General features: G+C 47.3%; 1 protein-coding gene across 15 annotated transcripts in view; it reads left to right on the forward strand.

The window, feature by feature from the left end:
• Positions 1 to 15,322, forward strand: part of GRIP2 (glutamate receptor interacting protein 2) — a 245,994-nt gene that overhangs the window by 206,366 nt on the left and 24,306 nt on the right. For 12 of the 15 annotated variants that reach the window (XR_005269045.2, XM_038185845.2, XM_072044107.1 and 9 more), the window contains exons 10-14: positions 1,003 to 1,128; positions 1,999 to 2,151; positions 2,364 to 2,607; positions 7,943 to 8,088; positions 8,729 to 8,809. Coding sequence is in view for 13 of the 15 variants with exons in the window: in XM_038185845.2 (XP_038041773.2) it covers positions 1,003 to 1,128; positions 1,999 to 2,151; positions 2,364 to 2,607; positions 7,943 to 8,088; positions 8,729 to 8,809 (750 nt within the window). In the remaining 2 variants the exon portion in view is untranslated. The remainder of the gene's footprint in view (positions 1 to 1,002; positions 1,129 to 1,998; positions 2,152 to 2,363; positions 2,608 to 7,942; positions 8,089 to 8,728; positions 8,810 to 15,322) is intronic. The other 3 variants (XR_011812396.1, XM_072044108.1, XM_013105498.5) reach the window with 1 other exon arrangement.

Genomic DNA, 15,322 nt, shown 5'->3' on the forward strand with positions numbered 1-15,322 from the left:
AAGAGACACTTGCAATCTTGCTCATTAGCTGGCGATTCCTCACAGAAGAAAATTGATCCAGACAGCGTGGTGCAGGGGTTCAGGAGAGAGAACTCATTGCTGCTGGGCAAGGCCAACTGAATCTGCCCTGTGCTGCCCAGGAGCAAAAGGAGCATCAGTGAGAGGAGAACAGGGACCTGTGCCTGGGGGTGTGTTTGAGGCACATCAGAGGGGATTTGTGGCATCGGGACCTGATGCTGCAAAGCTACAGTTCCTGGGACAAGGGATTTCTAGGCGATGGATGCCACACTGCAGCTAAAGCTGTTGTGTGGCCTTGAATAGAGCCTGCCACGTTGGTGCCATGTTTTAATTTGCCGTTTGCCATAGCGTTGGCATCTCTTCCTGTGTTGGTGGCCCTGTGTAATTGCCTGTAAGCAGCAGCGTGTAAAATCCCTTTTGTTCTGGTAAGCTGCAGTCCGCCCTTTCCATATGTGCACCCTGCGACAGATTGCAAGCCAAGAGCAGCCACTGAACATCCAAACACTGAAGCCAAGAGAAGTGCTCAGAGCACTCCTAGGCACGTGTGGAAGGCATCGAGTGCTGTCCTGGGAGGGCAGCAAGGTGGGAAACAGCACGAGGAGGTTTCCCCAGTGCTGTCGGATAACGCTGATGGTCTCTGTGGGAAACTCGTGGCTGGAGGCAGCTTCTGCACGTCGCACAACAGACTGCAAATGGTAATGACATCTGTGTGCTGCCAGCACAGCTTAGTCAGGCCGTTGGCTCAGGACACGGAGTTTTTTAAGGGGAATGGGTGGATATCTGCCACTTCGCATCAAGTGTCATGAGGTTACACGGGGATGCGTTTTTGCTGCTGGTTCTTGACACGCCACGGTTGCACTCTGGCGTGTTCAGAGCCGGTATGAGGCTCTGTCCTACAATCTCCTGCCTTATGCTTCTTACTTTTTCTTTCTCTCACTTCTCCTCCCTGCCTGTGCTGATTTCTGCTCCCCTGGGTGACATCAGTCAAGGTGCAGAAGAGCGACCACCACCACTGCTGGGACCCCTGTGTCAACTACTGTCACACCCACCACCCCGGGCACTGCAAGACGCCCACCTGGAACCAGACGTCTGGACAGGATTACTGCAAATGTAAGCCCAGAGCACGGTGTTGTCCCCATTCCTGCATGCGTTCGTGTTGTGCCTCTCCAACTCCGTGGCCTGGGCTGTCATTTATTTCCTCCAGGGTCACCTGGGTCTTTTTCTACAGGCCCAATGCTGAGGTGCAAAATCAGTATTTGGTGCCTCCTGCTCTGTGTGCACTGAGCTGGTAACTGCAATGAGAGCAGTGTGCTGGGCAGACCCATGCTCCCATCCCCTTATCCCGCACCCCTGTGCCCTGCTTTCATATGGGCCAGGGAAAAAACTGAGTTGCTGTGGGACAAGGAGGGCAGCCCTGGTGATGTGTAGGAACATGGTACTTCAAGGCATCCAGCTCGGCCCTAGCGCTGCACTGCGTGATAGAAGAAGGACTATGGATGCTTCAAAATCTGTTTGCAAACACATCTCTTGCAGGAAGCAGATTCTGTTCAGCCCCAGGTTTCTCGTCTTAGGGCAGTGAGGCAGGCAGGAAACATTGTGCTGTGTATTGGGAAGCAAGCAGGGGAGCCCAGTTGCTCAGCAAGTTCAAGCTCTGGTTTCTCTTCCTATGCATTTAAGGTTCTTTAGTGCCTTTGTGCCAACCAGCTGTTGGCTGCCCTGCATCAGTGACACGTTTTTCACCTGGTAGCCTCAATGGCCAGTCACTGGAGTCTGCAAGCCAGAGAGCAATGTCCATCTTGAGCCCAAGCCCTCCCTGATAGCTCTCCTGGAGCTACAAGCCCAGGATGTGGGCTCGCCTCAGCTTCAGCCCTGGGAAGAAGGAACTAATCCAAAACTATTAGGAGTTGGGTGAATATCTATTGGGTGAACCCAGAACTGCATTTCTGTGTGTTTGCTTTAACACTCTTTGTATTTCCCCAGCTCTGGTGGCTGCCAACTTCTCGTCTCCCACCATGAATGCGCAGGGCTTCCCCTGCCAGAACTCCAACACGCTACCTCGCAGCTCCCACCCCATGAGCCCCCGCACCACTATGCTGAGGAGGAGGCAGAAGAAGAAGGAGCACAAGAGCTCACGTAAGAGTGGTGAGGGGCTGGGGATGGGATGAACGGGTGCACGTGCTCTCCTCGCTGTCCTTACTGCCCTTGCTGGCTGTTAGCTGGGCGGAACAGCTCATCCCAGCACTGCCACAGCCTCCCTCAGCTTCGGTCACTGGCCTCACAGCCAGGCCAAGGTCTGTGATGCTGACTGTGGCTGCCCTGACCTTCTGCCTCTCTCTTCCTCACAGTGTCGCTGGCCTCCAGCACAGTGGGTCCTGGTGGGCAGATAGTCCACACGGAGACGACGGAGGTGGTGCTCAGGGGAGACCCTTTGAATGGCTTCGGACTTCAGCTCCAGGGAGGCATCTTCGCTACCGAAACCCTGTCCTCCCCCCCTCTCGTCCGTTTCATTGAGCCTGACAGCCCGGCAGAGAGGTTAGAGACCTTGCCCTTGGATGCTGATGGTGCTGCTGCTGACCATTTCATGGTTTGGTTTGTTTTCTCTCCTCAGAGGCTCATTTAGATATTTACTATCATCCTTGTAATATCTCCCATTCTTCACTGGGCATGGTTTACTGTCACTGCCATTTCTGCACTCGTCGGCTGACCGCGGCCTCCCTCGCATCCCAGGTGAACGTCTTGGCACCAGGCTACGGCTGTTCTGGGAGGAGGAGGAAGGGAGCGTGTGTCTGTGTGAGAGCGCCATTCCCATTGCTTTTATTTCTTTTGCTTTTTCTTACTCTTTTTCCTTTTCTTTCTCATTGAAAGATAAAGCTTTTGTCTGGTTGCAGAAAGGGGATAAACATACACAAATGGCCCCCAGAAAGTGTTTTCTGCCTGGTTTCATTGTAGCAGAGCCCAGCTCTATAAATTGGCCTAAAAGTTTTGAAGCACTGAGGAGGGCTCTGTTTGAGGGGCAGGTTGAGGTGCATTTAAGCACTTCTGCTTTTGGCTCAATAATGCTGGGAAAAGAGCAGAATGGAGGAGCAGCATTAACTGCTCTGTGTGACCCCTGGGGAAACGGAGAGCAATGACTTCTGCAGTGGCCGAGCCTCAGCATGGGAGCTCTGCTTAAACTTCTTCCAAAACCTTCGCTGGCTGGGTTTAAAGTCTGCTCAAGTGCCTGCGCACTACAGAGTAGATGCCCTGTAATGATGCTTCTTGTGCTGAACGGATCAAGTCCCAGCATGGGACTGGTGTTTCCTTTTGCAAATGCAAGCTGTCGCTGTGCCGTCTGGTCTCTCTATGTGTCTCCAGGTGGCTGATGCAGAGGCAGGGAGGAGCACGAGTGCCTGGCACTGGGCTGTGTGCGAGGCTGGGCTGGGAGGACTAGGGCAAGGGACTGGAATAGGAAAACGTGTTGTCCCAAGCGAGGCAGGTTAAGAGTGATTTCAAAAGCCTTTTATGCTTTTGTTTGTTTGCAAACAAAGTTTAGAAACCAAAGTGGTGGCATTTTGTTCTTTTTCAATCCTCCATTACCAGGGTGAACTTGGCTCACACTGCAGAGCAACAACGTTCTTTTATAAATCAGGCAGCAACAAAGCCTGCTGTCCCCTGGGAGGAGGGAGATGTGCTGAAATCTGCCTGGCTTTGCTTTATCCTCTTGCCAAGCCTGGAGTGAAAGCAAAGACTGGTGGTGCGGACTCGCCTGGCTCTAACATGTCACACACGCTGCTCTCCCTTGCTGCTCCCAGCCAGCAGGATTCGCGCTCTCTTGGCTGCTGCCCTCTGCTTTCTGATGGCAGAGAGCAATCCTCTCTGTGCCTACAGTGTGGATTTGATTTGGGGATTAAATCTCTCCAGTGTATTTCTTTCTTTCCTAGATTGTGCTGCTCTTCCTAGCTGGCAGGGAAACATTGGTTTTGCTCCCTATCTTGAAGTGATAAGTGTACTGGGTTTACAGGGAGGTGAAAAAGGCAGTTCGGTGTTTCCATTTCACTTTTTGTTTCGTACTATCCCACAGAGCTTGTTTGTTCAATCTTTGCTAGATATCTTTTCCCCTGCCTTGACAGGTTCTGCTGTAACCACAGCTCGGGACATTGATGCCATTTTTCTCCCCTTTCCCAAGTTAGGCTCTCGGTTGAGGCTGCTGGACTGTGCTTTCTTGGGCTGCAGTTGTTGTTCTTTGCAAATGTGGGTGAGCAGCAGGGGTAGAGAGACTGGGTCACCTGCATCTGTCATGCCCGTTCACACACTCTTGTGCAAAATTCTGTGAATCTCAATTTTCTGTGCACAGGACATGATCCACAATTGCTTTGCCCATCTGTCTTGCCTGGAGGAGCTGCCTCTCAGGTGGTTAGCAAATTTGAGCAGTACTGGTGAGGACAGTGTTACCCTCTTTTCAGGGAAGTAGTTTGTTTCACATTTATTATCTGCTTCGTTTTAGCTTGCAACAGGCAGTTTCAAACAAAAGCTGACATCTCCCTGACTTGTGATTTGTTTTACAGACAATAGTCTGTAACAGACATTCCCACCCCACCCCTTGTTTTGTTTCCTGGATGCAAGATGAACCCTTTAGGCTCAAAATGAGACAGTGCTTCAGCCCCTGTTATCAGCAGAGAAGGTCTAATGGGAAGAAGCCTGACGTCCCTTCTTGGCTGCCTTGAAACAAGCAGCTTTTTTGTCACTGACAGCAGTGGAAGAGTATCTGGCTTCTCCATCCCAGTATCCAAAATCAATGCTTCCTGCTGTGTTACGTGTTTTCTGGCTCTGCTCAGACACAGATCATCATGTTTCTGGCTTTTGAGGATGAAGAGTTTGCAAGAGGGAAGTTCAGCAGCTGGGTGATGTTGTCAGCACAGCTTTGATCTTTTGGGGGCTGCGACCCACCCAGCGATGTACACACACAGCTGTGTGCATTTGAGCCATGCAGGTCAACTCAGGGGTGTGTAAGGGCATGACACATCGGTTTTTGCAGCCAGCAATGTGGCTGTGGTCACAGCTGCTGCTGCTCGCTCCACAGCTGGAGTGACTGCACAGATGCTGATGACGATGAGTGAGATCTTCAGCACATCCCCAGTCCAAGGCTTGAGTATGCACTGCTCTGTGTTTAGTGGGACACCTCCACTGTTCCACTGCTTCTTTAAGCCCAAGGAATGAGTCACAACAAAATGCAGATCTCTGCAACCCGAAGGAAACCTTCCTGTCATGGACTCCAACACACCAAAAGGGCTCTTTCACTCTTTGAGATGCTTGAATTCTTGTTCTTTGATTTTTAAGCACTTCTCCTCCCGTGATCTCAAGGTACTTTGTGAGCTCTAATGTTAGGCTGTGCATCTCGGAGATGCATGCACTCTCTGGGAAAGCCCTCTAAAAACTTCATGCAGGATCCCATAGCAGAGTCAAGGAGAGGTCTGCAGGAGCCTTGGCTCCCAGGGCCCTGCTCCCATTGCAAGGGCACGTGGCAGTTGGAAACTGATGGTGAAATCATTCTGAAGAGTTAATGAGGCACATCAGGTCTCCTCACCCTTGTGGTTGGAGGTAGGAGGTTGTGGCTTCACTCCACAAACTTTTAAAACCTTCAAGACTGGGGTTTAAACTGCCACGATCAACTGAGGCTAATATTAAATGAAATAAAATGCTTCTGACCTAACAGAGCTATTGGCTGTAAAACACCATGGCAAGTTTACCCTGAATGAAGAAGCACAGGAAATGGTTGTTTTGTGAGGAGGCAACTCTGGGAAAGGTGGCAAATGTTGGCTGTGTGAAAGAATCCTGTGGTCTCCTAGTCCTTGTGGCTGAAACAGCAGTACTGACACAGGTTGTGTCCTTGTGCTACCTTGAAATGCTGAAGTGATCTCTGCGTTGACCCCTCCTTTCCAAAAGGTGCACAGTGACCATAGCAAGAAAGCTCTCAGTGCTGGAGGAGACCTCCCTGTTGTACTCCCTGCCATCTTCATATTTAAAAGTTGGTATTTCCAAACGTAGTTATGTAGCTGCATATAGCCACAAGCCCAGTAGGGGACTGTAATTAAACAACGTAATTTATTCACAGGGGTGTATTCATTTATACTCCATCGAGCTGTCTGTTATAATCCCAGTCTCCTTGAAAAAAACACTTCTGAATTTACATCTCTTAAAATAGCCAGCTCCTTTCCATGAATGACATGAACTCAGGCACCAGAGCAAATCCGCAAGGTTAATCCCTTCCTACTGGTAAAATAACCTCCCTAGGCTCTCTCCAAACTTTGTCATACCTCAGCTTTTTATGGGCCACAGACAAAAACTGTTGTGCTTGTGCACTTTTCTCAGATTTGGATGTGTGTGTGTTTTCTTGGACTTTCCTGCTGTTTGGAGGTGACCAATACAACCGGTACTCATTGCCTTTAATATTATATTTGTGTGCCCACAAGCCACAGTACCATGTTCTTACAACTGAATCAGGTGTGAGTAATGAAGAGAGGCTGGAAGGATTAGTAAAAAACAAATCAAAATGTAAAGAAAAAAAAAAGCTGTCTTGCATGAAATATCAGTGGAAGCTGGCTTCTAGAAAGGTCAGGGCAAAGGATGTAGTTGATCGTTTAACAGCAGGGGAGTAAAGATTGTCTGGCGGAGGCTTAAAACAGGCTAGCTGATGCCTTCGTGGGAAAACAACTCCAAGCATAGAGGTGAACCTTAGACTTGTTCCCATAACTCTGAGTCTGTTTTGGAAGCCACACCGTAGCTTACGTTAGTGATGGTTGAGTGCTCTCCCATGCTCTGCTCGAGTGAATGGCCTTACAGACAGGTGCTGAGTGGGAAATGGAACAGATGTGGTTATAGCAAGCAACTGATGAAGAGTGTGGAGAAGGAGGAGGATGGGCAACCTATTGCCCATGGCCAGTGATGTGGAACACTACACTCTTGTCTTTGTAGAGCCATGGGTTTGTGCAGATTAGCTGTGGGAGGTAATGTGCAGGATTGTCTTGCTGGGATCACAGTCCGTTAAAAAAAAAAAAAAGAAGAAGAAAAAAGAAGAACAAAGGATGGATAATGAATGTAGTGGTTCATATGTGAACAAACATTTCTTATAAATACAGAAGAGTCCCAAGAGGCAAACCATGCTGTAGCAGTACATCTCCAACATAGCCCTGCTGTCATTATTCAACTTCCAAAGTGAAAAAACCTGCAGATCTATGCTCTTTGTGAAAGTGGGTCTAAACCAAAAAGCCCAAAGTGCCAGTTGTGGTTATATTGGCGGGCTATCACATCAGAATAATATTGGCCTTTCAGGGCAGTTAAACAGTATCAATGTACATTTGGCTTCCAGAAATGCAATTACAAGGGATAAATGATTATCCAATTTGCCGAGACGTTTCAGTGAGTTCATTGGATTGTAGCTTCAGTATTAGCCATGTATTAAGCAGAGGACTCTGTGCAATTTTCAGTGCCATTAGTTTGGTTTCCAGTGGATGCAGGCACACGGAGAGAGATGTGTACTGTTAAATAGGGTAGGAGGGCTCATGTCCTTGCAATTCATCACTCGCATGTCTTGGCCATGGTATTGACTTTTAGGAGGGGATGGGTTTCTTTTTTTTTCCCTGCAAGTTGCAGGAAATAAAAGAAATATATATAAATTGTATTTGAGAGTGAAGTATGTTTGAGCTTGAGCAAACCAGAAGGGTTTGCTGCCTTGTGACCTCTCAGGGGCTCCTGGCCCTGGGACGCACATTGCAGAATGAATTACCATCTCTTTGAGGCCACTTCTGCAGGATCTGTCGGTACTCTGTGTGTCTTCTAACAGATTTGTCTGGTAAAAGTAACTCATGGCTGGCTGTGGGGTTGTTTCTTTCCTCCTTCTTCCCTGCCTCCTTGACCCCTTCCCCTCTTTTCCCCATACGGACTGCAGGTGTGGGTTGCTGCAAGTAGGAGACCGAGTCCTTTCTATCAACGGCATTGCGACTGAGGATGGGACTATGGAGGAAGCTAATCAGCTTTTGCGGGATGCTGCGCTCACAAACAAAGTGGTGCTGGAAATTGAATTTGATGTTGCAGGTAAGTTGCCAAAGGACTTGCTGCTCCTTACCACCTGCCAGACTCTGCCGGTGCCTTTGCTACCCTGTAGGAGGGAGTGTGTTCACAAAAATACATCAGGTTTTTGCTAGAGCTCAGACACGGCTGAAAAGACCCTGTGAGGAGGGCCTCTCCCATTTTTTTGTTGTTCTCTAATGTTCATTAAGACAGAGGGTCCTTCCTCTGATCCTTCAATAAAAGCCTTCTTTTCACCACTTGGCTGAGGTAAGCCTAGTGAGTAGATGAAGGAGCCACCTGCTCTTTAAACATTTGATGATTAATATGTGTAATATTTGTATTAATCTAAAGCAATTGGCTGGAGCTAAAGTGCAGCTTTGTATTTGGAAGGAAAAAAAAAGTCTTTTTCTTTTACATTTACAAAGCTGCTTCAACTCCGAAGTACAATGTGATGTGAGCACTTCGCTTGATGTTCAGAGCATGCATTTTTAATGAGAATCCAAATCTTAACCTGAAGTCCTTGGGGCCTCAGAGAACAACCTTATTTGAACCAATAAAGCTGAGCTTGATGGGCTTGCTTTTCTTGGTTCCAGAGAAACCATCCATGCCGATGAAAACTCTCTCCTTTCTCCTGTTTTCTTTTTGTCTGTTTTTGGCTTTATAGAGTCTGTCATACCCAGCAGCGGCACTTTCCACGTTAAATTGCCCAAGAAAAGAGGTGTAGAGCTTGGAATTACAATCAGCTGTAAGTATTGCTCAGACTTTTGCTAGCAGTTGCAAGAGCCTCTGCTTTCTAACCTGGCACATCAGAGGGGCCCAGCAGAGAGAGAAAAGGTTATGTGGGGTTCCCTGGTAGCACTCACAGGGCTGGTGATTTATTCCCAATTAAATTGGATGCGTAGTTCTTGCCTCCAAGAGCTAGAGACCGCAGAAAAAACAGCTGCTGAAGGGTCAGGGCAAAGGATGCATCCCTGAGGAGCAGCTGAGCAGTTGGTGTGCGCTGCAGACTAATATTATGTTAGGTTATTAGTAATATTATTTTTATTTCCTTGCTCATAGTTGTGTTATGTTCCTTTCAAAAAGGAATTGCTTGGGTCTGGTGGGAGCCTTGCAGGGAGAGGTGGAGGGAGGAAAAAAAGTGCAAGGTGAATTTGCAGCCAGAGGGTAGAGAGGGGAAACTGCCAGGAGAGGAAGGAGGAGGAGGAGGAGGAGGAGGAGGAGGCTGATGGGACTCAGAGGAACAGGGGGTCACTGTAGGGACAGGTGCTGGGCAGGGTTTGTTGCAACACAGGGAGTGGTTGCATTGACTAACGCCAGCTGTGGAGGGGATACCGGCCTGCCGGGACTTGGTGGGTACCAAGAGAACGAGACATCAACCTTTTTCTTCTCTGTCGTCTGCTCACTCTTGATTAATTATCTTCATCTCTGTTCTGGACCTTATTTTGCATTTGAAGACCTTTGGGCCTCTTTGGAGGGAACACTGTGAGAAGATGATATAGACAGATCCATCCGAAAATTTTGGCATATTGGGGTGGTCTTATGCCTTGCACCAGTGAACTTTTCCTTTATACAAATGTGAACTGGTCTCACATCATTCATCCCTCTTCCACTGCTGGGTAACCTGAGTTGAATCATCTCAGGCTGGCCATGCCCAGAGGCAGCCACCACATCTCAGATGGAACAAAGCAGCTTGTGAAACTTCAGTAAGGGGATCTTTTGTCTCAGCTGTCAGGAGCGTGGACTCAGCTGCGTCTGGGGGATGGAGTCACTAAGAACACTTTCAAAGTAGGCTTCATTGAAATAGATAAACTATTTGCAATTACTTCTTGGTGTTTACAGCATTAGTTTGTGAGTTAATTCAAGGTGCTTTGGTCTAAGGGGTGTGTGTCTTAGGAGAGACTTGAACATCCGCAGGGTGATGACTTTGCACCCCATTTTATTTCTTCTCCCTCTTCCCAGTTTCCCCTATTTGTGCCATGAGATATTGCTGAGAAACAGCAGCACAACATCTAACATTTGGACTGCTAGCAATTACTGTTTGAAGACATCAAAGTGCCTTCCAAAAGCAGTGGGGTGTCTGTAATGCCGTTCACTGGTGGGAGAGCAGGGGCATGGGGCAGCAGCCCAGTGAGGCACAGCTCACGCTGGGTCCCTCGCCTGCTGCGTTAGCATTGCAGTCTCAGGTAGAAACCCGGGGTGATGGATCTGGGAGCAAGCTGCTGGCTAGAGCGTGGCCAGGATTTCACTCCTTTTAAGCTTCAAAGCTTAGATTTGATCTGGGGCTGGAGAGCAAAATGAACCCGGAGGTTGCCAGCAAGAATATTAGTTTTTATTTGTGGAGTCTCACTGCAATGGGATCTGCTTTGGATGGGCATTTACACTTCAAACGTATTTTAATGTTGGAAATGTTTTCGTTTGAAATGTGTTTAAAAAATTGATTTCACACACTTTTTGGATATCATTGCTAAATAAAAAGAAACTGAACCCTGGATTTTAAATAGTTCGATGCCCATTGTCAATTGCAAAGCAGTTTTTTAATAATATAATACATTTGATCTTTTTGATTGTTGCCTGTGTTTACAGGCCACTGTTTAAGAAACGCATATGCATAAACTTAAGATATACCTCAATCCTTCACTGAGTCAAAACACAAATTGTATTCACAAACGGAGCAAAAGATAGAGATCCAGAAAATGTGGTGGCAAGGATGAAATGCTAGTTGCATCCTAATTCTGTTTTCATATATTAGTCCACATAAGCCTATTTCCACAAGACCCTTAGCGAATTATATCATCATTTTGTCACTCTGTGTCTGACCAGGCAGATAAATACACCAGTTTCAAACATTTAAACCAAAGCAAGCAGACATATGGTAAGTACCTCCTGCAGAGACATGATGTGCATGCAGGAGCGTGATGCAAGCAGCAAGAAATAAGAAGTAAAAATAACCCTTTTCTGTTTTGCTTAGTTCCTCCCAGTCCTGATTTGAATGCTTGTATAGATCCAAGCTTTATAGCTTCCTTCTGACAAGGAAAGGCATATAGCTGCTGTTTAAAGTAGCAGAAACTGGGCCAGATTAAATAGATGACAACCTGGGGGAATCAGTACAAGACCTTTGCTGTCATGGCTTCAGACTTGGGTTAGTTCTAAAACTTTGCGGCACACTGTAGATGAAAGATGAGTTGCTTTCACTGAGTTTTACGTCTTGGCTTCCATTTGGCTCATCTATAGACTGTTCCTCTGTGTAGGAGGGTTTGCCGCTGCCTTCTTACACGGGCAAAAAGTGTTACAACCTGATCGGAGAAGTGCTACAGGAATAAAAGTGGTCAGGTTTTTACTGTGCTGTGACTCTTAGAGCTAATCGGGAGATGGGCTAAATAAAGGTGGGGGCAAGCAGGAGTCTTGATGGATACACTGAAAGAATTCATATAATGGAGCTGGCTGCCCGAGGAATCATAAATCTGTTGGAAAACCTCATAAAAAGGATGGAAACCCAAGAGGTTTCTGTATGAAGAGGGCAGGAACTGCTGTTTTTGGTATGAACATGCTGAAAGGCTTTGTGCTTGCTCCTGGTTAGGGGTAGGTGCTTGCTGAGGCCTCTTGTCTTCTTCAGGGTGTCTGCATTTGCTAGGAAGAGAAGGGTTGGGGCTGAGTGAGCCCCTGGTAGGGATGAATAGGAAATCCAAGGGATGAATCTCTTACTGACTCTGCTTTGTATTTCAATGCCACCGTGATGCCCTTAAACCTTACTTCGACCTCCTACCTTTGCTAAATGAAAATGAGCAACGCAAAGCTGCCTTGTTTGCACCGCTTCCTTGTGTTTCGTGCAGGGGTGAAGGGACAAGAAGCCAGCAAAATCAGTCTCATTTTCTCCAAACTCCAGTGCCTCGGTGTCTGTCACAGGGAGACGGCTGCGTTTGTTTTTAAAACTGCTGCTCTTATTGAAAAGCAAAGTGCACGCTCCTTTCTGCCTCCGCACGGCTCAAAGGGATGTGTGGGTGGCGAAGCTCAGTTGTTTGCAGAGACCTCGGAGGTGCTCTGAGTGCTGGGGATGCAAAGAAGTGCAAAGTGAGATTTTTGACACAATGATGTGAAGATTTGGCTCTTGTTAGCCTGAGCCGCTTGTCTCCATTAGCAGAACACATGGCATAAGTGCTCTGATCTTCCTGGTTGCATTCAGTTCTAATGATGCAGTTATGCCTTTGTAGATTTTTCTGTAAACCTCCTACAAATTAAAATCTCCGACAGCGAGAAGCTAAATGCCATGTTTTCTTGTATGCTCAATACCTGACCTCTTAAAATAAGATGCTCATTTGCCATTAGCCTCTGGAGAATGATGGTTGAGAAGATTGCTTTTCTGTTTTCCTTTTTTTTGTTTGTCTCAAATATCCTTTTCAAGGGCTACTTGCGAAATTCACTGCAGGGTACAGGGCTGTTGTTGCTGCTTAGATATTGAAATTACCGTTCATTTTAGCTATGCATTAATGCTTTATATAGCATGTTTATCAAATTACCTTTCTATAACTTAACAAATCAATTCCTGTGCCCTTGCAGTGAAGTGCTGCAGGTAAAGGAGCAGGTACTATATCTGCTTGGGGGTGATAAAGCCAGAATTTGGATGGATAGATAACTTCGATTAAGTCTCTTAAGCAGGGTAATCACTGTCCTAGTGACAAGATGGATCTGTGAGCTGACCCAACCCGGCTTTGCTGGTGCTGGATTAACCCAGGACCTGCCACCAGCCTGGCAGAGCGCGTCTGTGAGCGGCAGCGTGTCCCTGGAGTCTCCTGTCTTACCCCACGCTAACACTGCAACCTGAAGAGATTTGCAGCTGATTCACTGTGATGCAGTTACCGAAGTGAGATGTTCTGCCCAGGCTTTGCTACCTGGAGATTTTGAAAGGAAATAGATCTGCGGTGGTGTAAATATCCTGCTGGAGATGCTGATAATTTATGCACCTGCTGCTAAAACTAATGACGGGAAAAGGGAAAAGTTGGGTTCTGGGGACTGGATTTTCACTGCTGCTCCTTGTAATCAATTCTGATTTGCTTTTATTCCTTTTCTCATTCTGTAGCTATCCTGAGATTATTGGGTTTCTGATTTTGTTTGTTTTTCCACCCTTTATAAGCATTTGCTTTCTTAAATGTGTTTGTATGGCATTATTACAAGTTCTTTAATTACACATTGGCAGAGTGCTGCTTCAGCATGATCGATAACGAAGGGCATTCATAACCATTTGAGGCGCTGATGCGTGTGAGATATGTGCTTGTGCTCCTCGGAGGGGAATAATTTACCGATGCGAGTCACTATGCATTCTATTAAAACCACAGAAAGGACATGTGTTTCTGGCCTTGTCATCCATCAGAGAGTAAATGCCGAGTGAGCCAGAATCCCAGCAGAGGTGGCGAGAGACTGAAAGCAATTTATAAAAAGTAAATAACAGTATTGATCAATTCACCTTTTTATCACTGCCCTGTCACCACCGCCAGGCAGTGTTTTCATGGTGAGTTTCTCCCCCACCCTACGCTTCTGCATTCACCAACTGTTTATTTATGGAGCTTTCTCTGGGTCACTGGAGCAGATTGAAACTACCTTCTGTACTGGTAAACCCACCAAAAAGACAAATCCATCTGAAAAAGAGCTTGCTTCCACCACAAGGCAGATGGAGGCTACAACCAGAGTGCCTGCAGGAGGAGGTGTGACTTTCTGTACTCCAGCTCCTGCCTCTCTCAATCCATCTCTTCCCTCGGCTGCCTGTGCTGCTGTCTCTGCTTTACAGATGGGAAAGCAAGACCTGGAGGCAAGGCTGGACGTCCAAACCATGTCTTCCTCCAGCAAACAGAATTACCAAGGCAATGCTCTTTGAAGAGAAATAACCACCTGGACAGCAGAAATGAATGGATAAAGAGGCTTTACTCACCTGTGCACGTGTCCTAACTCCAAACACCACAACTCTGAGTAATAATATACTTTAAAGTTGTGGGGTTTTTTGTTTGTTTTGATTTTTTATTTTTTAATTGCAAGTGAATTGGAAAAGGTTTATCCAGAATCTCTCCAGGAATCTACAAACCCAAAGCCTCTGCCCCTAGAGTGAGTCACAGCTTCAGTGAAATTGCAGCTTTCTCCCATGTAGAGAGGGCAGCTGCTGCACAGGCAGGTCGTCGCCCTGCTCCAGAAGCCCGGGGTTGTTGGCAATGTGCATCCCAGCGTGGCTGGAGCCAGCCTGCTCCCAGCTGAGGGGTGGAAAGCAGAAATCCCAGCTGGGCACTGGGGCATGAGGAAGGGCAGTGGGATGCCAAAGGCGAATGACTGGAGTTAGTAACTACTGGTTTTTAAATTGAACAGCAAGTGATGCTCAGTGCTTTGAAATTTCATTATCTTAACTTTGTATCTTACGCCTCTTGAGAGAATGATTATTCATTAAGTCTCTTTAACTTACCCTTCAGCCTTGTAGGTACTGACTAATAATGACTGTTTTATACAGCCTTTCAATTTCATACTAAGTGGTTATTTAAAAGAGAGGGCTGCCACGTATTAAAGCACAGTTTGGATGCTCTGTTGGTAGGGACAAGGATATGCCATTCTTCTTCTCTTCCATTTAACTGAGGTCTCAAGAAAATCTATCAGGAAAATATGACTTCCAAAAAACAACAACAAAAAAAAAGGCCAACCAACCCAAACCCCACAACAATTTTTCCTTAAAACTTGTTTTGTTTCCTAATGGACAAAGCATTCCCTTTGGATACGGGAAGAGCTGTGCTGCCTTCAGTGCTGACACCTGCTGCAGGGCTGCAGAAGGACGGGGTCTTGCCAGGACCAGGGTGTCGCAGGGTCTGTAAGGCAGGTGCTGAGATAAATATGTGCTGCAGAGCTCGAGGCATGGTGCTTTCTATCCTTGTTCTCCTTCCCCCTCTCTTTGCTCTTTTGAGTCTTGGCAGTCTCTGGACACATCACCCCAGCAGTGCCTGGGTCAGGTTTAGAGGTGGCTGCCCCCAGCCCTCCACCAGGACTGCGGCTCTCTCCCTAACCCCCTTCTGTCATGCCGCCTCTGCTTTGAACCTAATAAACAAGCCTCACGGTGAAAAGCATTTGTGCTAACCTGGATCTCTTTGACAGAACCAGGCTAGGCAGCGATTAAGCACGCAGCGCTGTGTGCCAGGGCTCGGCACCTTTGGGGCAGGGTGGAGGAGTGAGCTCTCGGGGTCTCCCATCACTGCCACTTGGACCAGCACCGTGTGCACCTCTGGGCTGCAAAGAC

Source organism: Anas platyrhynchos, chromosome 13 (genome assembly GCF_047663525.1).
Source record: "Anas platyrhynchos isolate ZD024472 breed Pekin duck chromosome 13, IASCAAS_PekinDuck_T2T, whole genome shotgun sequence".
In the NCBI taxonomy this organism is placed as follows: domain Eukaryota; kingdom Metazoa; phylum Chordata; class Aves; order Anseriformes; family Anatidae; genus Anas; species Anas platyrhynchos.